The sequence below is a fragment of the Microtus oregoni genome, unplaced genomic scaffold (genome assembly GCF_018167655.1).
Source record: "Microtus oregoni isolate MIOR12 unplaced genomic scaffold, Mior012 000009F_ref0000495, whole genome shotgun sequence".
Taxonomy (NCBI): Eukaryota; Metazoa; Chordata; class Mammalia; order Rodentia; family Cricetidae; genus Microtus; species Microtus oregoni.
This window is the reverse complement of record NW_024543068.1, coordinates 23298654-23324847: the sequence shown is the minus strand read 5'-3', so window position 1 is coordinate 23324847 and position 26194 is coordinate 23298654. Positions and strand designations below refer to the sequence as shown.

Sequence of the window (26194 nt, the reverse complement as noted above, 5' to 3'; positions counted from 1 at the left end):
GTCAGCTCTTCTCAAGAGTTTTCCTCAGATCCTCGCTAAGCCTGCAGGATGTTCTCTCTCCCTCCCCGCGACCCTGCTGGACCCTTCTGCCACCCTTCCCCCCCAACTGGTGTGCTCCGTCTTCATGTCTGTGAGCAGGTGTAGGCCCACATCTGCTTCAGGATGCATGGGCCCTACTCAGGGCCTGCAGTTGTGTGTGTGTGGTAAATGGTGTTTCTTGCTCAGACCGTTAAAGAGAGCAATAAGGTCTCAGAGAGCTTCAGGAGGTGCCATATACTCAGACCCTTGCAGCTCCCGAGATACAACACACAGCCAGTTGGCTCTGGTTTGGGAGGCCATTCCAATAAGCATGATGCGGCTTGAGAGAAAGGGCGGTTATCAATGACCCGCGCTAACAGAGAGCAGGGTATGAAGGTCCCGTAGCCACCTTCCACTTCCCACTGCCTAGATGATGCTTTGGTGAGAGGCAGCTTTAAAATTACACGTTTTCCAGTATGTTCTCTTCCTGCTCTCAAGTTCCAGTGAGAAAAGAGTGTGGAGAAAGACCATGAGAGTTTAGAAACCTGCAACAAGTCCTGAGAAGTGGAAAAGGATGCTGTCCCGGATCTCACAATCTGAAGCTGATGTCTGCCATTATATGGGTTTTTTTTTTTTTTTGGTGTGTGTGTGTGTGTGTGTGTGTGTGTGTTTTCTCTGGCTATAACTGAAAACATTCTACATGTCCACATTCTCTTCTGAGCTGAAAATATCTTCATTGGAGCCACTAGCTGTAGCAGCATTAGATTCTGTGTATCGCACCCTTGCCATGGGTGATTCTGTAGGTTGAGATCTGGCCTGAACCCCGTGCTGTGGGTGGAGCCAAGATGGAGGAGATAGAGAAAGACCCAAAGGCAGCATGTCTTTCCCTCACATCTGCCATTTGGCCCAGGGTCCGGCCTTTTAGATTTTGGATATGAAAAGATACTGTGTGTGGAAGAGACTTCCTTCTTAATGCCTTTATCTTTTGATGCCTACTGCTGCCTTGGAAATCCTTGCCAAGGACACTGGCTTACAGTTGCCTCAGAATGACTGCTTGCCTATGGACTCGCTTCCAGTAATGGGATGTTCAGAGCGACTAGAATTCAAATGGCAGGCTGCCAGCCACATCCCTGAGGAAGGTGAACAGGGTGGTTCACGGGAAGCATAAAGCTGTGCTACTTGTTCAGGGAGGCTCCCCCATCTTAGTCTTCCGCAGACCCCTGGGGCTACCACCCCAGCCGAGTCCTGTCACAACTTCCTGTGCAGGTATTGCTTCCCCAGTTGTCTCTGGAGGGCTAAGCTTCCACCAAACCCATTTGCCAATGTGGCCCTCCCACCAGACTCCGGCCCATGGAATACAGGACAGCCATTGCTCATCTGAAGCCACCCACCCCATCCTGCCTCTCCCTTTGTCATTCACACTCAGATGAGGACCCTTAGCTTAGTCACAGGGCTTGCTCTATTTGTATGGCCTTACCTTGGGCTATGGGGAAACCTGAAAAGCTGAGGTGGTAGGAGTTTCTTTATTTTTGTGAACTTTACCCTTTTGTTTCTAGCTGATAGAAAAACAGGTGTAGTTTACACATATACACATATACATACACAAACATACACACCACACATACACACACATACACACACACACACACACACACACACACACACACTTGTTTGCCTTCCCTTCTGACTGAGGTTTTACTTACTATAGGAAGTAGGAGGTCATTGGTTATGCTGCCCTGATAGAGATCAGTTTGATATGCAGCAGCAACACCCTGGGAAGTGAGCCAAAGCCAGACTTCCCACCACCAGGAGCAAAATTGGTAGCATCTGAAACCCCAAGGAAAGGCGGGTTCTTGCATGTATGCATCCTTTGATAAAATACCAGTTTGCCCACACAGTGACCGCCCACATCCCCATCCCCAGAGAGGGCAGCACCATCTCTGAAGGACAGCACTCACCTGGAGGCCTCGCCTCACAAGGCTCAGGCACCTCCCCAGCCCCCCCCCCCCCCCAAGCGCACACACAGGTGTCAGATGTCCCTGCTTCCTCTACCACATCCTTCACAGCTTTTACCAGAATGTGTGGGCTTGCTGTTTATGTTTTAAGAATCCGTGTTTCTTGTACCAGCCTTTCTCAGGTGAAAACATATCTGCTTTATGTCTATGGGCTTCTTTGCGGGGTCTCCAGCACCCCACTCAGAGCTTAGGGAAGGAAGTGAAGAAATTCACTGATGGTAGAGGCCCTTAGACACAAGCCTTTTACTCTGTGTGTCTCGGCAGTTGCGTGTTGGATGGACCTTTCTGTCATGAAACAGTCTTACGGTCCATGAGTCCTTGGTGCAGAACGTGTAGTCCCTAGCGGCTGCGGCTGCGGAGGAAGCTTTGTTGGGTGTGCATTGTCCCTGCCTAGCAGGAGTCACTGCAGGTGGGACCTCCAGTGTGCTTTACATCCACTTCTAGTTTATGGCCTTTTGATGGAGGAATTTCTAACAGGGGCTGCCAATTGAGGCTTCCATTTAGCTGCGTTTGCTAAAGGAGTTTACCCTTTTTTTTGTTTTCTCTTCATTTGTGAGGAATGAAGCACCTTCCCCAGTGCCTTTTGATTAACCCTGTATGCTCCAATGAAGACCTTTGTCAGCAGACTTACTGCCCATGCGCTCTCCTCTTGTGGGATCTTTCGCGTGTCAGGCTGGAATGAGAACCAAGGTCTCCTGATGTTTTCGCTGTGTAGAAAGTCAGGGTTGTGTGGGACTACCTAGGGGATTTCCATGCCATTCTCTCCTAGGGGATCAAGGACCTGACCCCACAGGACCATCGTCTGCTCCCAGACAGCAGTCTGCATGTTTCATGGAATACCTGTCTCTTCAAGGGAGCCCAATGCTGATGAATGAACAACAGGCTAATCAGCTCCCTTGTGCTTCCTCTAGGACCGTCTGTTCTTTGTCATGGAGTTTGTGAACGGAGGTGACCTGATGTTCCACATTCAAAAGTCCCGTCGTTTTGACGAAGCCCGAGCTCGTTTCTATGCCGCGGAGATCATTTCTGCACTCATGTTCCTACACGAGAAAGGCATCATCTACCGGTAAGTCTGTGCTGGGCGCTGCTTCTGATTTACCTCCGGCCAGGCTCCGCGTTTGGCCGGCCTTCCATTTCTCACAATCATCAACTAAACACTTTAGCAATGACATCCACAGAAGGAAGGCCCAAGTGTTCGTTAGAGTTAACACAGAGATGAGCTCCGTCTACGAACTAAAATGGTCAGCCTGTTTGAATTCCAGAGAGATTAATAGTCATGGATTGGGCCAGCCAGCATTTACTGTGGTAAATGGATCACTGGATTCATTTTTAGCTCTCTGTCTTTCCATTCTAATATTTGAAGTGAGTTGGTCAATGTGGACCCATTCTGTTTTAAGAATCTGCAGCTGAGCCAAACAGTGTGTCCTGACTATTGCTGGAAGTAGCTGTAAGGCAGCGTTGAGTTTGACCAACGTGGGGTTTGCCAGTCCACAGCTAAACCTATGGAGTGGGGTTGACGGTAGTATTCATGTGTAGTCTCCCAACAGTAATTGATTACATTTCATGGCACAATCTTTTGACCTTAATGAGCTGTAATTTGAATAGATTCAAAATCAATGGCTATCCAATGACGCATTCATCAGAGAGACGGTGGATGCATAAGAAATGGAATAGCCAGCGATTGTCAGGCTGGGTCATGTTGATGTTTCCTTTCACCTGCGGTCCGAATCCCACTCGTTAAAGCATGTTATAACTTGATTGCCACATGTGATGGCTAGTTTCAGTGATCAGCTTGACATAATCTAGTAGAACCACCCCAAAAGGGGAGTGATGGTCCAATCAGGTAGCCCGATTTTCTGGGGCCTTTCCTTACACAGCACCCTGCATACAGGGTGATACAAGCACAAGCTTGCTCGTCCAGGTTGAACATCCTACTTAATTCCATTTGCTTTGTGAATCTTGCTCTATAGAGCACAGGCATTGTCACTGGCTGATGGTGTTTCTGGCGAGGCAGTATCCATCCACATTCTGGTTTACACTCAGTGTCTTTTATCTGTGACTCAATCCTAATTTCTAGTTCAGTTCTGATTTTCATTTATTCTTGAACTCAGATCCCCACGTTCATTAGAGTCTAACTGATACGGCTGACTTTGAAGGGAGAACATTTAATCAGGATAGATTAAAGTGCTATTTTTGTCTTGTGGATTTGGTCCACGGGGCACTTTAATTCTATCCGGCTCCTGGCGGGGGCCAGAGACTTAAAAGTGAGGCTCTGAAAGCCAAGTCCTTGGAATTCTCACACAGTCAAGGGCATCTCTGGGTCCCAGAGAATGAGCTGGATTCAGGAATTAAGTAAGAAACTTGAGAACTTGAGACATCTCCATTTATCATGTGTATCCCAAGATGACCTTTATAAGAACGGAAATGCCCTCTCTAGAGGATTCCTTTGAGCTGTCGAAATAAAGTTATGGGTTGTTTGGTTTGGGGGGCTTTATTCCTGGGCATATGTGACTTATTTTCCAGCAAATTATAAAGGTGGCACCATTGGTAAGTCATCTTCAAGAAGAATCTTAGAAAGAAGATGAGGCGCTCTCTTTGGTGTGAATTTTTCTTTTTTCAGTGACCAGACCCATGGGAAAGATCAGAAGACAGGCTGCTCACACTTCCGTATTTCACAGCTGTGTACTTACCCTGACTCTCGGGAGCATTCGTCAGCAAGCCTGGGGCCTGGGAGGTGCAGGTGCAGAACACTTTGCCTTCGTGCTTTCTGTTGCAAAGTCTGCAGCCCACCAAAGTCCCCAAACCAAAGTGAGAGGGAGAGTGGACAGTCATGGAGTCAGCTTTGACAAAGAGAAAGAACTGTTCATCCCTGTGACCTGGGTTACCAGGCACCTGGTCAGTGCATAGATAACTTCTATGTAGCTTGGATGATTTCCAAAGTCAGACTCTAGGAGAAAGTAGGGGAATACAAAGGCTTGAAGGCCACGTATAATAGTACAGGAACCTTTTCACATTATGCTCCATACACTGCATTAAAGGAGAATTCAGCCATCTCCAATGCTTCAGTTCCAAACCACTAAGCCTGCCAGCACACACTTTCTCTGTCTCTGATATATTGGATAAGGAGGAGCTTGTACACTTTAGATTCTGGTGCCTCCTTTCCATGTTCTACACAGACATGTGTGAGCCTGATGGCATTAGGCCCCGTGCAGCCCTCAGCAGGCTGCACGCTTGGCAATCAGTGTTCACACCTAAAGTACCTGTGTGCTGTCTTGCTGTTCCATTTCCCAGGTGTGAGACAGCCGTAGAGGCTGACGCCAGATCCGGCACACTGTCTTTTCCTCTTCCCCTCACAGAGTTCAGTATTCACCTCGGACCTTTCCTGAAATCCACCTTTGATTTCCCTTCAGCTTGGGAGAAAAACCTGCCTCTGTCTCGTTTGTCATTTTCTGTTTCCTTTTCTTTTCTTCTTCTTTTTTTTTTTTTTTCCTTTTCCAATGCTGGAGATGAACCCTAGGACAAGCGCTCTAACACATCTAACGTTCCCTAGGAAAGTCCTGTTACCCGGGCACTGCGTACAGTGGCTGACTCTGAAGATAACCTTCTCAGACACTGCCCACCTCTTTTCTCAAGGACACCATCAGGGTACTGGGAGGCCGGTTGGTGCAGACACTTGTGTGTTGGTTAGGTGTGGCTCTGCTCAGTGGCTGGAGAGTCACAAGGAATCTGCCTGCGCATCATTTCTGAGCTGGGGTCATGGCAGATGCTTCATGCTTGAGTCATTGTTCCCTGCAGTTCTCTCCTTCTGGAAAACTGGGCCAACGTCTCTGATTCCTGTCTCCTGAGACCTCCCTTACTTCTCAGCGTTTCTTATTAGCAGGCCTGCAAACTCCCCAAATGTCTGTCATTTGAGTCTAGACTTGTGTGATTGTACCTCACCTCTATTAGGGTCCATTTCCACATTTGTGTTTTCCCTCTGCATGTAATAAGAAAAATCTCTTTGGATAAAGGTGCGAGTCAGATTCAGGATGTCTCTTTTCGCTTAGTCATCAAATGGCGTCATTCTTTCTTCTGAGAAGCAGGCTCACTCACTCCTTGCTTGCTTGACTGCAAAGATGGCTACCCGCCGTCATCTATTATTTTTTCTAGGCCCTTGTAATATTCAGAAAGGACCAGCCACAGAAGCGCTAAGGATGTGAGTTCCCCCGGTTGAAGAGTTAATGGGGCATTTTGAGGCATTCATTGCTGTCTCCTCCATTTCACTGAGGAAAATCCAGTCAAGGCTAGCTATGTCGGCTGACAGTGTGCCGAGTGTTGTGTGAGGAGGCACACATCTGAAATGAAGGGAGTACAGTTCTGCTCTTTGAGGCTTTTTCCCCTCTTTGGTAGAGAGAGATGGATAATCCACAGACCATCAATGGCCGATAGATTCCAAAACCAGAGCATGCCAGTGTGTTAGTCACTTTTCTTACTGCAGTGACAAAATCCCTAAAAATGGCAATGTAAGGAGAGAGTTTGTTCATGGTTAGTTTTAGACCATCATGGACGGGAAGGTATGGCGGAATTCACAACAGCCTAGTCTGGGTGGTAGCAGACCGCCTAGTGGTTTGTTCCTATTTGGGCAGTCTGGGAAGGAGAGCACGCTAACCATCATCAATGCCCACCTCCTGTGAGCCACTTTTGATAGCTAAGCCACATTCCCAAAGGCCCCACAACCTACCAGATAGAGACCAAGAAATCCACTGGATGCAAGAACCTGCTGGGGGGCATTTGCACTCACAATAAGGCAGAGAATAGCCATTCGATGTGAGACATCCAGGCAAATGTCATGGAGGAAGCGACGTCTGAGCTGAGTGTGGGAAGTGAAAGCTGAACAAAGATAAGGTTATTTGACTGTGAAAAGGGGCCACACTGAAGTAAAACAGAGAACATTAAAAGTATCCAGTGACCAGATAGGTAGAATTGAGAACTACAGGAGTTGTGGGAGCACCAGAGCCTAACGGTTGATACAGGAGAAGATGAGGTTCCGCGGGGGCGGCTGGAATGAGACTGTAGGGCTTGACATGTTTGACTTGTGCATCCTTTAGGATTTGGCACCACTACCATCACAGGAGGCCTAAAAACAGCAACTGCTTAAGCCGTATAGAAACACATACGTCTTGTGAAACTCAAGGTTTAGTTCTGCCACGGAAGCTCCGTGCAGTCCCGTGGGATCTGGAGGTCGGTGTTGAGGACCTGTGTTCTGACACCTTTATGGCCACCTCCTAGTCAAGATAATTGCTAATGGTCCACAGATTGCCTCTGACTTTGCGTTCCAAGTAGTTAGAAGGGCAGTGCTGAAGGGCACTGTTCCCAACTGGGTAAGCTCCCTTCTTGAAGGTGTATATAATGCTTACCATGGAGTTTGCTGGAACATAGTCATATGGCTACCCCAGCTACAGTGAAGACTGGGAAATGTAGTATAACTTCCCGAGGACTCATTTCCAACTGAAGACTGGGCTCCTGTGTAGTTACGTAGTGAGAAACAGCATCGGGCACATTCTCTTCCAGGGAGCCTGGGTTGAACAGTTTGTATGATAGGAGAACATTTTGATCTCACATGCTGTCAGGGAGTGGTGGCCCATGTGGACATACCCATGGGGAGTGGCACTCCCCAGGAGTGTCCATGGGAGGCAGTTACAATCTTCCTTGTAGACAGATAACCATGAGTGAAGTGGGGGTACCGTGGTAGGACAGCAGAGCCTCAGAGTGAAAGCTCTCACTGAGTAGAACAACCAGGACTTAGGGTTGGGCCCAGAATAAAGGTGCCAGAGTATCCCCAAGTGTTGCGATGGGTAATTGAGTGACCAGTGATACCAACAGCTAGGCAAGGCCAGGAGACCAGGGAAGGTGTAGGCCAGAGCGGAACGCGAGGAGCTCTGGAAATGCATCGGGCTTTTGAGGGTTTCTCTGCGCTGTGCTTCTCAACCTTCCTAGTGCTGAGACCCTTTAATACAGTTCCTCATGTTGTGGTGACCCCAACCATAAAACTGTTTTCATTGCCATCATAACTGTAATTTTGCTACAGTTACGAATCGTAATGTAAATGTTTTTTTGGAGATAGAGTTTTGGCAAAGGGGCCGCAACCTACAGAATGAGAACCACTGCACTGTGGTGGGTAGGAACCTGGAGCCAAGAAAGAGAATGGGATGAAATTAAATAGTCCAATGTCATTAGCATATAGCTGTTAGCTCAAATCATGAAACCAGTGTGAGCAAGTGGACCAAGGACAGGATCTCGGGGAGCAGCTCCCATTTGAAATCTGCCTAAACATGGCCGCAGGACTGAATGAATGACAGCTAGTTTGTAGCATTTACAGTAAATGGCCCCCAAATGGAATTCCATGAGAAATATAAAGGAGTAGAAAAATAGTCTTTTACTGTAAAGTCTTTGAGCTCGCACGTTTGTTCTTTCTGCTAAGGGAACAATTTGGATGATTTTCCATGAACTTGGGCAGCGAACCCAATCCTGATTCTGGAGATGTGGGCAAGTTGTTGAAGGCTTTGGGTCTTTTTATCCCTCATACCTAAGCATAGAGCAGTGTCCCTGTGGAGCGGAAGTGGAAACTGCACTCCGTGAAGCCTGCCATATCTGGAAGGACAGGACTTTTGTGTGGGCATCACCAGGTGGCCTTGGTTCCTCCCACTTATGTTGAACCAGCGAAGAAGCTGCTGCTGAGATGGGGGAGGGTGAGAGTTCTCCAGACAAATGGAGTTTAAGTTACTAAATTCACTCCTTTGAGGAGCAGTGACTCCCTGTCCCCTGAATTCTTTTCTTTGTATTTCAGTACTAGTTTTGAAATGATACGCTTTATTTCCTTGTCATGTATTTGTTCAAACCCTTGAAGAGATTTTCTAGGGAGGCTGCTGGGCCTGTGGGACAGGTCACAAGACCTGAATTCTGAGTCTTTTTGTTTAAATCCTGAATGTCTCTAATTTTGTGCCAGAAAGACAAGTTGACGCTTTGTTAGCTTACTCTTGTATTAGTGAAACAGAACTTGAGGTGGCTAATTTGAGGGGCGATTCAAGGACCCTTCTAGACCCTCAGTAGACTGAATATCCATCCTGAAGTTTAACCCCAGTAATGTCTTTACTGAAAGGGCCCAACTTAATGTCGGAACAAAGCATCAGCCCCGGAACACTTAATTGTCCTGTGTACTGCCTGCCTTAAATCACGGTAGCTGTCCCGGCATGCCATGTCTGTGCCCGGCTCTAATGTCAACAACAGCTTGGTTATTTGTCACTAATTGATAAATGTGCTAATAAGTTTCCCTGGCTAATGCAATTAGGCCACCAGTTTTGTTCTTTTTCCTACCAAATTGACCACAAAACCCGTTTCCCATTGTAGTTACCCACAACTTGGATTTATCTGCTAAGCAATACAAATGCAGCAGGTTGACCTTTCTGTACCGGCTGGACGCCGCCATTTGTCAAAAGCAATTGAACTGGACAGTTCAACAAATGTCTGAACTGCCTCCTCCCACTCAGCTTGGCTCTTGGGGATCAAAGAAGGATAGCAGGAGTCCCGCCCTCCAGCTGGGGGCTTGTTCAAGCCCTCAGTCAACACTTGATGTATATCTGCAGTATTCCACACAAGGCCCTAAGCCCTGGGGAAATACAGAAAATAAAATAGGCAGCTCTCCTTTCCCCTCAGGGAGCTGAAATTCTAGCTCAAGTTGACAAAGGGAAAGTCGGTCAGGTGTTGGAACTATAAACGCTATGAAGAAAGGGGCTGATAATGGAGGACAGAGTCAACAACACTGATTTTACAGCGAGGGTCAAGCAAAGCTTCTTGGATACTGGACATTTTAGTCAAGGGAAGAAGAAAGGTGGCAAGGAGGCTCTAGGTGCATATCTGTTGGGAACACATTCCTGTGATGCTCGGGGAGGGTGGAGCTGGGTGCGTCCAGGATGGAGCTGGGTGTGTCCATGGATGCTGTCACCGCAGGAATGGAGCAGGGTGGGAACCATCCTTTCTCTGGCAAGGAGACACCTCCCTGTAGGATGGTTTTTATCCATTCAGCTCTAATTTCATATGGTAAGTGATGCCATCATTTTTCACCAGATAAGGAAATTTCAGGCTGTAGGAATTCAGTAAGTGGTGGTTGTTCAATGTTATAAAGGATGTGTCAAAACTCTGCAAGCCCCCATAATGATACCTTTTGGATTCTTTTGGTGTTAGTTCCCTGTGCCTATGGCTCAGCGTATGGATTGACTTTCTTCTCTGTCTTTGCCTCCCTCCTCTCCTTGCCAGCCTCACCTCTCCTAATCATTTTTACCTCAACCTAATTGTCACCAACACTGTCTTCCTGGCTCTAAGCATCCTCAGGTTCAGGGTGCCCATGGCAACGTACCCTGCACTGCTTTGGCATTGTGCCCCTCAGCAATAAGACACTTCTCTCTTTTATAAAGATTTATTTATTTATACCTTTTTTTTATTTCTGTGGGTGTTTTGTTCACCACATACATGCCTTGTGCCCATGGAGGCCAAAGGAAGACATTGGATCCCCCTGGAACTGGAGTTAACAGATGGTTGTGAGCCATCATGTGGGTGCTGAGAATTGAACCCCGGTCCTCTGGAAGGGCAGCCAGTGCTCTTGACCTCTGAGCCATCCCTTCACCAGCCCCTACCTGAGCCATGTCTTGAGGATAGGGACTGTGGTTTCTTTATTCCAGTGCCTAGGATGGTGACAAGAAGCTCAGATGTTTGTGAGTGGTTTGGGGCCTGATCAAGCTCCTAACCTAACCATATTCTCCCTGTTTTAAGGCAGCGGTCAGGGTTGGGACTATATCATCTTTACCATCATTTATTGATCACTACCGTGAGCCAGCTCCATGCTAAGCTCTGTATAAATGACTCCGTTTTTTTCCCATGTCATCAGTTAATGGCACTCGATGGTTTACACTGGTTCAAATCCATAATTTCATCAGGATTCAAAGTATGTGCTTGCTTTTTTAATAAATAAAAGCCTTCTGAGAATTTTCATTTACTAAAAGGAATACTTTGCCTATCTTTTTTTTTTCCTTTTGGTTTTTTGAGACAGGGTTTCTCTGTGAAACAGTCCTGGCTGTCCTAGAACTTGCTCTGTAGACCAGGCTGACCTAGAACTCACAGAGACCCACCTGCCTCTGCCTCCCGAGTGCTGGGATTAAAGACATGCACCACCGCTGCCCGGCTTGTTTTAACAGTGTTTTTCAAAGTATATGGGATTCTTTCGTTTTAAGGTTTACTTTTTTATTTTAGACATATGCTTGTTTACCTGCACATATATGTGTGCACTGCAAGCATGCCTGGTGCCCAAAGAGGCTAAAAGAAGGCACTGGATCCCCTGAGACTGGGTTTACAGACAGTTGTGAGCTGTCATGTGGATGCTGGGAATTGAACTTGAGAACTCTGTGAGTTCAGCAAGTGCTCATAGCCACTGAGCCATTTCTCTAGCCCTCCAAGTATAGTTTTAATTTTCTAATCATTTCAAAATTGGGCTGATAATTTTGATGAGAATGTAATTCTCATCCCATTATTAATAGGATTATAAATAGTTCTTCCACCCAGTGTAAAAAGCATTTTCCCTTCTTACACTGGTGGTCACTGCCCTGATTCTTCTACACATTTCTCCCACTGATGACTTTGGTCCACAGCATTTCTGATAAAACCATGAGGTTTTTTTTGTTTTTTTTTTTTTTTTGCATGGAACCATGTTGGTTTCTCAGAGTTACATCAGCACTGTATACAACGTTCAGACAGCTTCTTTGGCAGTCTATTTCATTTTTTCTCTTTCCTGCTAAAGTGAAGGGGAAAGCATCAAGGGGCATTGTAATTGGACATTCTCTGTGTGTTCCTTTAGCCTGTCTGTGTCCTTCATGGGCGATGGGGAGTCTGGTAGGGGCCCCTTTCTACAGGTACGGGTAAGTTGTTCGGTGGCGTTAACTTCTGAATGTTGCCAGGGGGTATGTCTTCAAATTAAAATATTCTTCACAGCTGACCGTGGTGTAGCACACCTTTAATCCCAGCACTCAGGAGGCAGAGCAGGTGGATCTCTGTGAGTTGAGGCCAGCCTGGTCGACATAGTGAGCTTCAGGGCAGCTCGGGCTGTGTGGAGAAACTCTGTCTCAAAAAAAACCAAAACTAAAACAAACAAAAAGATTTCTGCAATAAATACACGTCTTCATAGAGATCTATATTCATTAATGAGATCAGTGTTTTTTACCACTGAGATATTATTGTTGTTAGTTTGTTTTGTGAGATAGTGTCTGGCTTCATAGCTTAGTCTGACCTGGAGCTCAGTGTGTAACATACCCAGGCTGGCTGTGAATTCAGGATCTTCCTGCATTAGGCTCCTGAGTGTTTGGGACCCAGGCAAGTGTGACCACTCCCAGCTCTGTATTTTATTTGTTAAATGAACATGGGCGGGAGAGATGGCTTAGTGGGTGGAAATCATGGTGAAAAAGGCATAACCAAATCTCCAGAGTTGTCTCCCACGTGCCTGCACACACAGAGCCTGATTATAATAATAAATACAAATTTTTAAGTATGACAGTTGCATTTGCGAGCTCATTACAATGGTAACCCTAAAATAAATAAGGGAATACTTCTAAAGAAAAGATTTCAAAGTATGAAATAAACTTACTCTTGCTTTTCTGATTATAAGAGAAGCATAATAGTGATTTTTGAAATTTCACATATAAAAAGTAAAAGTGAAATGGCTTACAATTCCATGTAAATAACCATTTTTTTTTTAGAAATATCTTCTCAGAATATTTTAATGGATTTACCTTTTGGAATGGGGCCAATTAAAAAAAATGATCTTACCCTGCATGACAGTGTTCTGGTCAGCAGTACCCTGAGCATAAAGTGATTCCATGGTGTTCTGTTGATGGGGACAATATGGCTGTCTCAGTTTGTGTAAGGACCATGGAATCCATACAGTGATGACGTTGCTGAAGGATGCACCCCTCAGCCTGTGCCCCTTTCAATGTACAAGAACCTTTTTCACCATTTTTTTCTTTTTTTGTATCATAGCCATTTTATTTTATCATGGGAGTCATGTACATCATCTTTTACACCAACATTAAGTGATATGTTTTGATATGTGAACACATGGTGTAAGCAGTGTTCCAAATAATGCTTCCAGAGAGGTTCCCAGTGACCTTTCTGTTATTCCGCAGCCATCCGCAGAAGCAGCTAGGGACTCTGTACAGAGGTCATACGATGACTACTTAAAAACTGGAGAGGGTCCCGTAAGGCTTCTCAGTAGTGTCCTGGAGAGTAGAAAAGGATGGCTTGTTTTGGTGGTTTTGCATTTTAAACCATTATTTATTATTATTGTGTGTGGTATGTGTGAGGAAGGGCAAGAACCTGCCGACACACACATGTGGAGGTCAGAGAACAACTTTGGGGAATCTGTTTTCTTCTGCCACCATGGAACCCAGGGGTGAAACTGAGGCCTTTGAGCCTACTCACCAAATGCCTTTATCCTAGGAACGGTCTTGCTGGCCCGAGGATGCATTTGGATTTTTTGGCTGGTTGGTTACTGTGATTTTTGTTTTGTCTTGGTTTTTGAGACAGGATTTAACTGGATAATGCTGGCTGGTCTGGAATTCCTATGTAGACCAGGCTGTACCTGAACTCACAGAGATCTGCCTGCCTCTGCCTCCGTGGTGCTAGAGATAAAGGAACACACACTATGGCGTACTCCCAAGGATGGGTTCTTAAGGGGACTTGGTAACAGTGGTTGTAAACAAAGGAAACCACTCAAGTCCAAAGCCCTCTTCTGAGTCAGGAGTACTGTCTGCAGCGGAACCGTTCCTCGAGGGCCATCGTTTGCGCATTGGCTATGGGGGTCTGCGTGTGTGAGACAAAATAGGTGGCTCTTTTAAACCTTATTTATTTTTTTTGTATTTTCAGCTGTTCAGTAGTGAACAATAGAGGCAGTACTGACACTAGAATAAGGCTACAGTTGTTAGCCGGACTAATTCGTCTTTGACAGTTCAGTGGGGGGAGAAGAAAGCTAAAAAGTATTCTGTGTGCTCATTTTAATCCTATAAAAAAAGAACAGCAGAAGCCATTTATATATGTCCATGCATGGAGAAACATATAGAAAAGCCAAAAGGAAAAGTCCAAGAGTTTGGAATGGAGTGGATGGTTACTAGTTGCGCTATATATATATATATATATATATATATATATATATATATGTTTTTTTTTTCTTTGCCAGGAGTGAGAGGTAGGCAGAACAGTGAGATGCTCCCAGGCCAGGGCAGACGGAGGACAGAAAGCCTTCACCGGCTCTGACATCAGGCTACATCCTAGACTGCTTCTTTCTTGCTTGTTTTTGCTCAATATCAGGTATCATGTAGCTGCTGGCACAGGACATAGTGATATTTCTTCATTTCTGCTTTACTTCCGGCCACATTTGTCCAGCAGAATTCATTGGGAGAGAGGGGTGTCAGGAAGACTGATGAGCCAGGGGCGCTCTATTGGCTGGGGAGCCAGCATCAGTCAGGCCTGGGAGGACAGGCCTGTCATCCCAGCTACTGAGCAGGCTGAAACAGGACGGGTACAAATGGAAGGCTAGCCCGACTACAGGGAGACTTCAAAGCTAGCCTGAATAATATAGGGAGACGCTGTCTCAAAATCCAAAAAGAAATTTTTAAAGGACTAAGAGTCTGGCTTAGAGGTAGAGCTCTTGCCTAGCTTGTGTGAGGCATAGGTTCAATTCCCAGTCCTATCCCATTATGGTATTAAATACCATTTTAATATAATATTAAAATGTACATTATGCCTAGACATGACCGGAAAGGAAACAACTGTTTGCTGCTTTTAAAGGAAGACAATGAGAGCTAAACCTCCCCTGTACTCCTGTCCGCAGCTCCCCAATTGCTTTCTTCTGCTTGTATGACTCCCAGAAATGGTCTGTGCACATGTAAGCTGTGTGTTTGAATATGTTTCCGACTGAAAAGCAAATGGTGACCTATCCATCCTACATGTACGGAAGTTGTTCCCCGGGGTCTAAAGAGATGGAATCTAAGCCTTTACAGAAAGGTGGGGCGAGCCACCACTTCTCTCTGACGAGTCTGAGAGTGTCTGAGCCCTGGACGAACTTTGTTTGTGTTGGAGAAACTGCAGGGCTTTTCTGATTCTGCAGCAGGCTGACAAAAGCTTATTTTAGCAGCCTAGCATCAAAGCTGTCTTCCCCACGGGGAGGAGTCGCATCGATCACTATTTCTAACCGGGCCTCAGAATAGCAGCGTGTACTTCCCCGTGGCGGAGGGTGTCAGGCGGCAGTGGCACATTGTCTGCCAGACCCCGAAACCAGACTCTGTCCAGTGGAGAAAATCAGGAGCTAGCTCCTGTTCTTGAGAAAAGGTGAGAGCAGCCAGGAGCTCCAACCCAGATCCAGCTTTTGGCGTGAAGCAAGAAAGGGTATAAAAATTCCAGATGATCCCAGAAGTGTGCGATTTGCCCCTCCCAAGCTCGCCTGGTGAGGATTTTAACACTTTGATGAAGAAATGGGAGTGAGGAGTAGAGAGGGAGGCAGGTAACTGAGTCACCGAATTCTTTAGAGAGGCTGCCATGGAGAGAGAGAGAGAGAGAGAGAGAGAGAGAGAGAGAGAGAGAGAGATCAGGAAAGAAGACAGCGCGCAAGGCAGAAAAGCAGCCCTTATTTAATGAAAAAGTCCTACACAGAATTGAGACAGACGCTGGTGTGGAATTAGCTCTCAAGGCTAGGAAAATGTTGAACAGCATCAGTCATGATTTGGAACTGAGAATGCTGCTAGGCCTTCTACTTCCCTGAGACGCTGAAGATGGTGACAGAGTATTGGCCTAAGAAGCCCTGAGGTTTTGCTGCCTTCTCTGTGAACAGGTTCAGACATGCCAGAGGCCATCAAGAGTTTCCTTCTGACTGATTTATGTGGGTGCTCGCAGTGCTTTCTTTTCCCCCTGCAAGAATCTGGTTGAGTAATTCAGAAGGTTAAAAAATAACACAACAGAAACAAGTGAGAGAAGGTAGCTGAGGTCCTCCATCTCTGCCCAGAAGGTACGCACTGGCTGGAGGCCTCTGTGAGGTCTTTGTTTCAACCTCTGCTGGTCCTCAGCCGCTCCGAGAAGCGCGCATTTGGTGTTCTGTTCCACCACCGTTTAAGAAGTAAAACCCTGTTCTCCACAGCTTATTCCTGTAAACTGGGAAGTGTGTCCTCACAGGCCAGGTTCCCAGCATTTCCTGGCATCCCAGCCTTGGCAGCGGGCTTGGGAAAAACTGAAATGTTTTATGGCCCGGGGGGCGAAGCATGATGGCAGCGTTCATTCCCGCCCAGTGCCCAGTGCCTCTGAGGGCTGCTAACTTCTTTCAGTCTGCTGCCCCTACTGTGTTGTCTATGCTGATAATCAGGTTTTATAAAAAGAAAGGTAACGTTAAGGCTCACTGCCCAGGGTATCTTCATCGTCATCATCATCCAGGAAGTGTCCTGCACTGTACTTTGTGGCTTTGTTCCTATGGTGTGGGTGCCGGGATTCAAATCCATGAAGTCGTGCTAAGTGTGTGCTCCACCACTGAACTATACCTCGGCCTGTACACTTTGTTGTTGTTGTTTTTTTGGTTTTTTTTTTTATGTAACTCTGAAACAAAAACCTTGCTGTTAGAGGCTCAAGATGCTATATGTCCTAAGAATTAATACTCGAGGTTAAAATGCATCAGAGTTCAGCATAAGACACAAATAACAAACCAATCTATTCAATAGAAGAATCAAGCAGCGCCTGTAGTACTGGGTGAGCTTAGATTAGCTTACCCAGTGAAGAGCCAGGTCAGGTCCTGTGGTGTCATTTATCAGAGCAGTCCCCATGTCACTCTCAGAGCCCCATTAGATAGGACATTTGCCAGGATTTTGATCTGCACAGAGCCTCAGGTGCAGAGCCTTGGCTGTATGTGCACGAGGTATAAATTCATCTGTGCTCACGACTTTGAATTCATCTATACATCTATTCATCCACCCATTCATCCACCAGTGTTCACTGAAATCTACTATTATTGGGAATATAATAAGTGATCAAGACAGGCCAACTCCCCACTTATAGGAAGGATAAATCTTTATATCAAACTGTAAAGAGGGGAAGGCTAGTATAGACAGAAATAAGTTTCCCATTACAATTCCACCCCCTAGAGCTGAAAAGGAGAAAGAGACAGAAAATGCTCCGTGTCTGTCATTATTGCGTGTTTAAATTAATTCTTAGTCTATTCAGACTAGCATGATAAAACACCACCGGCTGATGTGTACACACAGAAACTCATTTCTCCCAAGTCTACAGGGTAGGAAGTTTAAGATCAAGTCTCTCATGTCTGGTGGGAGCTTTGCTGGTGTATAGCAAAGATGCAGCCAGTGAACTCTATGGTTTCTTTGAGAACAGCACCATTTATGAGCTCCATCCCCCCCATAAGCTAATCACCTCTGAAATGTCATACCTCAAAATACAGTGAGTCTAGTCTTCTCATGTGAATTTGGGGGACAGAAGCACTCATTCTGTAGGAATATTTCTCCTGGAGTTGCCTGTCTTCAAAATGGAGGCCAGTGAGGTCTCCAGTAACACGGTTAACCATAAAGAACTTCCATATTGGGCCGGTGAGATGGCTTAGAAGGTAAAGGTGTTTGCCACCGAGCCTGACAACCTGAGTTTCCTCTCTAGGACCCCATGATGGATGCAGAGACCTGAACCCTGCAAGCTGTCCTCTGATCTCCACATGCATTTCTGCGTGCACACACACAAATAAATAAATGTAATAATTTTATAAGAAATTATGTATATGTATTGTACAACTAAGCTTTGAGTTATAGAAGGAAGGAACCTATGTCGGGCACAGCCAGAAGTATTTATAAGTTACAATTGTTTCTGGCTGTTAATTCACTTCCTCTAAATCCCCAGGGCTCTTGGTCTCATCAAGCCTGGCTCCATTTTGAATTTCAATAGCTCTCCTGGGAGTTTCTCAGAAGCTAGGGTAGTACTTGGCTTTTCCAACCATAGTGAGCTTTTCCACCTATTGGAAACATTGAGCTCTGCCTCTGTGTCTGGACAGAAAGACTGTGTTCAAGAGAGCCAGTCGGTAATCTGGGCACTTGGGGAAATGCTGGAATCTTGTCTTTCCTCATTGAATTTCTACACATAGGGAGTGGCATCACGTACCACAGCCTAGGCCAGGGGTAGTGGTGTCACCATCCGTACCATCCGGGGACTTGGGCTCCTGACCTATTGTGCTACTCCACTCTAGCTAAGTTTGCAATTCCTGGACTCCTTGGTGAGCCCTCTCCAGAAAAGCTCTTACTCCATGTTTCCTTAGCAAACCACCACCCTCCCTTCTTTTCACCGTCAACAAACTGACAGAGATGGGTTCCAGCCCCCTCACAGCCTCTGTGAAGAAATGAGAAGTCTTGTCTGTTTGGCAGCCCTTATTCTCAGACTAAGAGGAGAAAAGAAAGAGGTGTAAGAAAGGAGAGCCTTCCCTTCGTCACACAGTGGATCTTGTGAATAGGATTTGATGAAATAGTTCAGAAGAGATGCAGTAAGAAAGTTCCTACGCATGGTGGTCGTCCGAGGAGCCTCTTCCAAAGCCCTGGTGTTCAAACGGGACTACCATCTCTGTTTTCTTTGAAGGTTACACACACATACACACACACACACACACACACACACACACACACTGCCTACATATCCTTGATAAGGTCTCCTTTTCTGTGACACCAGAAACACAGGCCTAAAAAAGAGAGAGGAGGAGAGAGAGATTCACACACACACACACACACACACACACACAAAGAGAGAGAGACGGACAGACAGACAGAGAGAAGGGACTCCAGTAGACTAAAGGGCTTTTATGCAACACATGAAACAGTCACCCTCCTGCTATGTGGATGTGGTTTGTCCCCTCCAAAACTTGTGCTGGAATTTGGTCTCTGATGTAACAACGTTGAAAGACTCTAAGAAATGATTAGGCTAGGTGTGGCGCACACACCTTGGATCCTGGCACTCAGGAGACAGAGTTAAATGAGTTCTAGGGTAGCAGATAGCGAGCTCCAGTGAGCTCCAGTCTAGCCAGGGTTACACAGTAAGACCTTGTCTCAGAGAGATAGGGGAGGGCCGTAGACAGAAAGGGAGGTTAGTGTAGTCCCTAATGGACTGAATTAGTTATTGAAGGAACACAGAGCGGCCCCTTGTGCTCTTGTCTCTTCTGCAGCTGGCGTCTGCACTCCTGCTTTTCTGCTGTGTCATGGTAGCGCGAGGGCCCCGCCTCATGTGTGTGTTCAGTCTTAGACTCTCAGCTTCACATAGACAGGCGGAATAAACTCCTTTCTTTGATACCTTGGCTAGCCATAGGTATTCTGTTACGGCAACGAAGGATAGACTAAAACACCTGCATTCATTGTAGTGTTACCCATGACAGCCAAAATACAGAAATAACTATGTCTATCAAAAAATGGATGAAGAAAATTTGCCACGGAACATGACTTAGAAGGAGGAAGTATTGTCATTCGTAGCAGTGAAGATAGTCCGAGGGGACATGGCCCTAAATTAAACTAACACAGGGGACAAATAGCATGGGTTTATTTAGAATGTAATCCAATAAAGTCAGGCTCATAGAAGTGGAGGAGAATGGTGGTTGCCACTGTGTGGAGGGAGGTGCTGAACAAAGCTCTCCAAGTTTCAGGAGATAAATAAGTTCCAGAAATCTATGCTATAACGCAAGGATTATAATGAACAATGTGTGGTGTATTTCAGTTTGCTTAAGAGGGCACATCGTGTATCAAGTACTTTAGGCACAAAAGGAGGGGAAAGGCAGGACATTTTGGACAATGGTATTTAATGCACCACTAATTACAATGATGGGTACTTATATCCAAACATACCAAGTTGTATGCGCGTAAGTATTTGCATCTCTTTGTGTATACCTCAACAACATCAAAAAGAAAAAGAAAAACTCCTTCTCTTTGGTTCCTCATCTTTTGACACAGTTGTTGACAAGAGAAATGTATTGAAAACCACCATGTCCCCTTGATTCCGAGAAGCCAAATTACAGAGGCTGATGACTTATAACTTATTCAGAATAATAGTGCTGGCAGCTGGCAGAACTTTTGAACTTCCTTATTACAGAGGTACTAAGGCAAGGGAGAAGGCAGAGATCTTAAAAGCATGGCAGCATAGATTGGAGTCTTGTCTCTACCTGGGCAGTGTTTTCTCTTGAGGTACAATGATGGAAAGCAACCTGGTCATTGACGTCCTCAAGACCATCCAAGCAACAGTAAAAGAGAAGATGGATCCTAGCCAGTCAAGGGTCTGACCAGTGGACTGAACACACTTCCCTTTTCGATGAGACGTCAGTCTCCTGCAGAAGGAAGCTAGAACTGCTTGGTGTCTATCAGCCTTTGTCACTGTCTTGTGGAAGCCACACTGGCAGAACCCCTTGCAGTTTCGGTCTTGGCAGTCCTGTGTTCAAGGTCATTTCTTTCGCAGAAACTGGGGAATTTGATCTAAGATAAAAAATGGACTTAGTTTTGTCCATGTTACTGAGGGAAAGATGAAAACATTGATAACAGTTAGCTTGTCTTGCTTAGGTTACCATCTGGATATATTATTACAAATGAGACCTTCTTAGCATGGGAGGAGAGCTGCCTGCCCACCCACCCCCACCCCCACCCCCCTGCACTGATCCTCTTCCAAGGCACCAGGACATACAGTTTCCAGGAACTGTGTTTGAGGTGGACTGTGAGCTATGGAATAAATACATGTTTGCGGTTTTAACTGCACTCTTGGTTTGGACCCGTTGTCTTGACTTTGCACACCACAGTGTACTCATTTGCCCTTGCTTGGCTGGTGCTTCCCACAAATGAAGACTCATGGTTCGGGCACCCCTCGTCCCTGTTTAACCATGAAGGAAGTTTCTCCATTATGCCCTTATGAGGATCAAGAAGTTCTGAGCACCTGCTATGTATTGTGTTTGCTTTTGAAACTCAAAAGACAAATAAAATAGGACCTTTCACAAAGAGTTTTGTCTGTTGGGCTTCCAAACGCATACACCCCCCAACACACCGATTGTTTAGGACATAGAACCCTAAAAGCTCCAAGTAAAATGCAAGTGGTTCTACAGGAGTTCCGAAGACAGCTGCTGTTCAGGAGGCCTTGAAGAAGGGCTGCCACTTAAACCTGTTCCAAGGTAGGAAGCACCTGCTAGGTAGGTAGAACGAGAAGGACAGAGGCAGGGAAACTAGGAAACTGTGAAGACTTGGTGTGACTCACTATGACAAGGATTGGAGCCCAGGAAAGAGTCAGGAAGAGATGACAGCCGAGGGAGGTTGAGGTCAGAGCATGGGCAGTTTTGAATTGAGGCCAGCAAGTTTCAGTTCTCCTTGCCTGTCCGTGGAAGCCAACAGAAGTTTGAGGAAAGACTACCAGGAGCCAGCCTAGAAGCCGAAGAATGCAGGCAAGAGACAATCTTAGCCCTAAACAGGCCAGTGGGGCGAGAAGAAGGGCAGAAATGGTAATATAGTACAGTGAGAGCGGACAGGACGGGAGACCTGGGGGTGGGGACAGAGTGTGAGGACATGGATGGGAGACCCAGTAGACGTGAAAGGTGGTCCAGGATTTCCAGCGAGGGACTCTTAACTTCTCCCTAAGTAACCACAGCAACAGGGTGACTTTTGCTTTCAGTCTTTGTGTTTGGCAAAACAAGACAGTCCTAGTAGCTATACCCAGAAAGCAGTTAGAAATACAGACATCAAAAGAGGTACCACGGTAGAGGTTTATATTCGAGAACCATCTGCCCATGTGGTGTTTAAACTCTGGAATTCAAATACTGAGGAAGAGCCAAGGCTGAAGGTGCATGGGAGGCTGAAGGTGCATGATGGAGCAGCTCCATCATGCTCAGTGGATATTTGCATAATGGTTTTGTGTCTTCCAGCAGACGACAGTTGCACGTCTTGAGAAAGAGGTGCCATTTTCAAATTTGCACAAAGGCGCCATATGGTCTGGCAGGAACGATGAAAGTGAATGGAGACAGGGACCAAGAATGGAACCTTCTAGGGAACCGCCCGCCCTTCCAGGGAGGGCAGGGAGGACACACAAGTGGTTGGAGAGTTAAACCGGCTTATTGTGTTTGATGGCTTCCAGTTAGTCACACAGGGAGCTCTCGTGTGCCTCCTGTTTAGCCACTCAGGTACCCTCAGCATCATCCCCTTCCCCACACCAGCTGTTTGCCTTGATGCCAGCAGGTGCGCTGGTGACCCATCTCTGCTTGTTTAAGATACAGAATTGCCACACATGTGGAGGTATGTGCTCTGGAAAGTCAAGGCTAGGCAGGTGACTGTCATCTCAGTGAACAGTTGTCTCTGTTCAGTGACAGTGGCGATGCCTGCGGGCTGAGCCAGGGAAGTGGTGCTCTCTGCCCTTGTGGCGCGTGTTATCACAGCCATGCTCTAGACAGCCAAGATTCAAGCAGGGACAAGTCCCAGCCCAAGGCAGGAGAAACCTTTGGATACAATAAAATCCTTCCTTCTTTGGGTCAGGCAGGGTTGGGGAAATTTCTTGCCCTGCCGGCTGCATAAGGAAGAGAAGAACAGAACTCCGAACAATGGCTTGGAAGCTGTCCTGGATCTCTCGTGGCTTAACAGTAAAGGCTTGCAGCCTCCCTCAGATGTGCTGGTGAATACGCTAGTCATGTTCCTTGTAGAATAGAAAGCATGTTCCTACCCTGGCACGGGATTATCTGCCCACACAGACCTGTCACGGCTGCCTCTGGCAGTTCTGACCCGTTTGCACGGGTGGAAAGTTACTGGAGTGAGGAGGCGTTGAGGGCACTACCTTTCTGGCCAAGAATGTGCTCACCTGACCCAGATCACCGTGTGTCAACGGGATCCAGGCCAGTCCAGGGAAACATTGAAGTGACTGACCATGCAACTCAGGGAAACATGTCGGTCTGAGTGGGTGGGGCTCCTCCATGTTGTTTTCCTAAGTCAGGCAGGCCATGTTCTACCTGTGAAATATTCAAAACACGAGATTCAGAGTCGATGCTGTGCTTCTAAATTTGAGTAAGAAACAGAGTCCCTTCAGGTATTTTGGGCTTGACTACCTGAGAGCTCTTTTTCAAGTGTTAAGTGTCCTGGCTTTTCCTGACTGTATGGACAGGAAGCCCTGCAGGAGTTCAGAGAGTCAGTCTCATAGAATTTATCCTGTAAGTTGCCTGGCGATGCGTGTGTGTGTGTGTGTGTGTGTGTGTGTGTGTGTGTGTGTATGTGTGCACGCATAAATGAGAAGGCCAGAAGATGACACTAGGTCACTATCTAACTTACATTATCCCTGAACCTGGAGCTTGCTGATTCTGCTTGGCTTCATGACCAGTGAGCACCAGGGATCCACCTGTCTCTGCCCATGGCCCTGCCCACCAGGGTCTCTTTTTAAAGAAAGAATTCAAAAGCACAAGTAATTTTTCTAAGACCGCGGAGAAGAACCAAAGGCCAAAGTCCCCAAACGGCCTTCTCTGGAAAACTCAGGAAACTAGCTGATTTCCAGGGGGATTAATTTATTAGCCTTGAACAAGAAATCGATTCCATGTGGTGAGAATCGTGTTCTTTGGTTTGGGCTTAAAGGATCTTCTGCACTCCTAAATGGCTTTCAATGTACTGTTCCATCGCTTTGGAGTTTTTCATGAAATGCCTTAGCAAATTTCATCAAATGAGCCTTTCAGCTTGATGAAGGACTCCAGAACTCTCATTATTCCATTTCTTCCTGAACTGACCTTTTAATTTTATGCAAGATGCACAGGGGCAATTTGTCTTGTCTGGTTCTAATAGCGCATTGCTGTAAGGGTGGTTAGTCGCCAGGCACACACATTCGTCACTGGCGGTTGTATGTACTAGCTCAATTCTTCTTACATTAACTGGAGAACTGGGGGGGGGGGGGGAGAGACAGAAACAGAGAGACAGAGAGACAGAGAGAGAGAGGAAAGGGGGGTAGAGAGAGAAAGAGGAGAAAGAATTTTACTTCTAGATGCAGAGAACACTCTGATCATTTCTCTCCCTCAGGCCCCTCTATATACAGAACACTGGTGAGATGTTAGGGGGAGATACACAGGCCATAAGGACTTCACATGTAAGAAGCATGGAAAGGGAACACAACCCAATTTTGGAGTAAGAGAATTAACGCAGCTCTGTTGACTCAGAGCAGCACCTTGTTTGGCGCTAAACAGAGGAAAAGTAAGCTTGAGAAGGGTGTAAGAGTGAGGCAAAGCATTGCTGCTCAAAGGAGAGGCAGTGCGCTTGCGCTAGGAAAGGGTGCAAGAGGCTCCAGAAAGGAAGAAGCATGTGTGAAGATAGAGTTTGTCATCTCAGGACAGAAACAGAAGGGAGGCCAAGCTAGAGCCTTCTACCTACCTGTAGCATAAGATGGGTTTTTGGTTTGTTTGGGTTTTTTTTTCCCCTGTAATCCATTTGGCATTAGTACTTTTAATAAAATATACTAAAAGTAAATTGCTAGGAAAATGAAACTTCAAAATAATACATAAGATAGAAGCCAAGGGCTGGAGAGATGGCTCAGCCATAGAGAGCACGAACTGCTCCTCCAACGGCCCCAAGCTTCATTGACAGCACCCATGTCAGTCAACTCCAGCTCCAAGGAGATCTGGCTCGTTTGCTTTCTATGGGCACCTGGCCTCATGTGCATGCAACCACACACACACACACACACACACACACACACACGCTTTTAAAATAATAAAAAATAATAGCATATCTTAAAATAGAAACCCAAATCTTATCAGGTCCAGCAACTATGTAATCATTGGCTAAGAGTTGTGAAAGTCCCTGCATTGCTCTCTCTTCCCCCTCATCTCACCGCTGGCCAGAAGTGGTGTGCAGACAAGTCAAGGGGTCACACTTTGAGTAACAATGTTCTCTGATAAGGACAACCCATGACAGGACAAAGGGCTCGTGGGAGGCGGTGTGTGGTGTTCTTCAAGGTCACCGAGAGCAGACTAAAGGACCTTGGGGATAAAGACAAGGTCAGAGGTGCAGGCATGACTGGCGATGGGGGACCACAGACTCCAAAGCCTTCCAGGAGCTGCTTGCAGTCCCAGACATTTGAGGGAGGAGGTCAGAACCGTATCCAGAAAAGCGTGGAGTAGGGTGAGGCAGATGGGACGTGGTGGGCTAAAGAGAGGCATGGTGGTTCAGTGAAGACCCTGGCTGTGAAGTATTGATGTCCGGAGTGGGGCAGGTTTGAGAATGTATTCAAAGCCTTAAGAGATTCCTTGGGTGCTGTCCCAGTCTTAGGCCATCAACAAAGGAGGGGACCCTAACAAACAATGCATCTTGACAGTGGGTCCAGTGGCCCAAAAGAGTTCTAGTCTGCCAGCTCTCCAGCACTTCCCACACCCTTCCAAGCCAGCCTCACCTGGCGTCTTAGATTAAACAAGTCTAGGTGGCTAGAGAGGAGAGTTCATTCAGATGAACAGCCATTGATTGGGGTCTACACGTGTAAAACATCATCAGGCACCAAAGGGAGCCCCCAATGAGAAAGACAGACATGAGAGAGAGAGAGAGAGAGGAGGCATTCTCATTGGGAAGTTCACAAAAATCTCATGAGAACAGCTTAAAATGGAATTTTGCAATTCCTGCCCTCTGCTTGGCCCTCCTCAGAGCCCAGGCCCTCTTTGGCTTTCCCTGGGAAAGAAACACAAACATTAGTGATGTGAAAACACACAATTAAAATATTAACAGGTTTAGGCATCCCTGAGTGTCTAAACAGCAAAGACTGGGGTACTATGGCAAAACTGGTAGCATTTGAAGGGCCTGGGGTTCGTTGCTGCATTTACTCTGTCCAGCTGGTATCTGCTGTTGGGTTTATATCCTAAATCTATTAGGCAAAGAGAGCAGAAGATAACGGTTGGGTGTTGGAGGCCAGCTTGGTTTGATTCCATTGTAGTGTTTAAATGTAAGTGTCCTGAAGTGAAGTCCTTGGCAAGCGTGTGGTTAAATTTTTGGAGAATATTATTTTTATAGAGTGGAAATAAGGTTCTGCAGTCTCAGTGGTTTGGGGATAGCAGCAGAAGTCAGTGATGTCCCTCCTTGTCCTCCAGCAGCTTACTTTGC

At 46.3% G+C, this 26194-nt stretch overlaps 1 protein-coding gene across 1 annotated transcript in view; it reads left to right on the top strand.

Annotated features, from left to right (window-relative positions):
- Window positions 1-26194, top strand: part of Prkch (protein kinase C eta) — a 201801-nt gene that overhangs the window by 135054 nt on the left and 40553 nt on the right. Inside the window, exon 10 of the mRNA XM_041658401.1 lies at window positions 2945-3099. Coding sequence (XP_041514335.1) covers window positions 2945-3099 — 155 coding nt within the window. The remainder of the gene's footprint in view (window positions 1-2944; window positions 3100-26194) is intronic.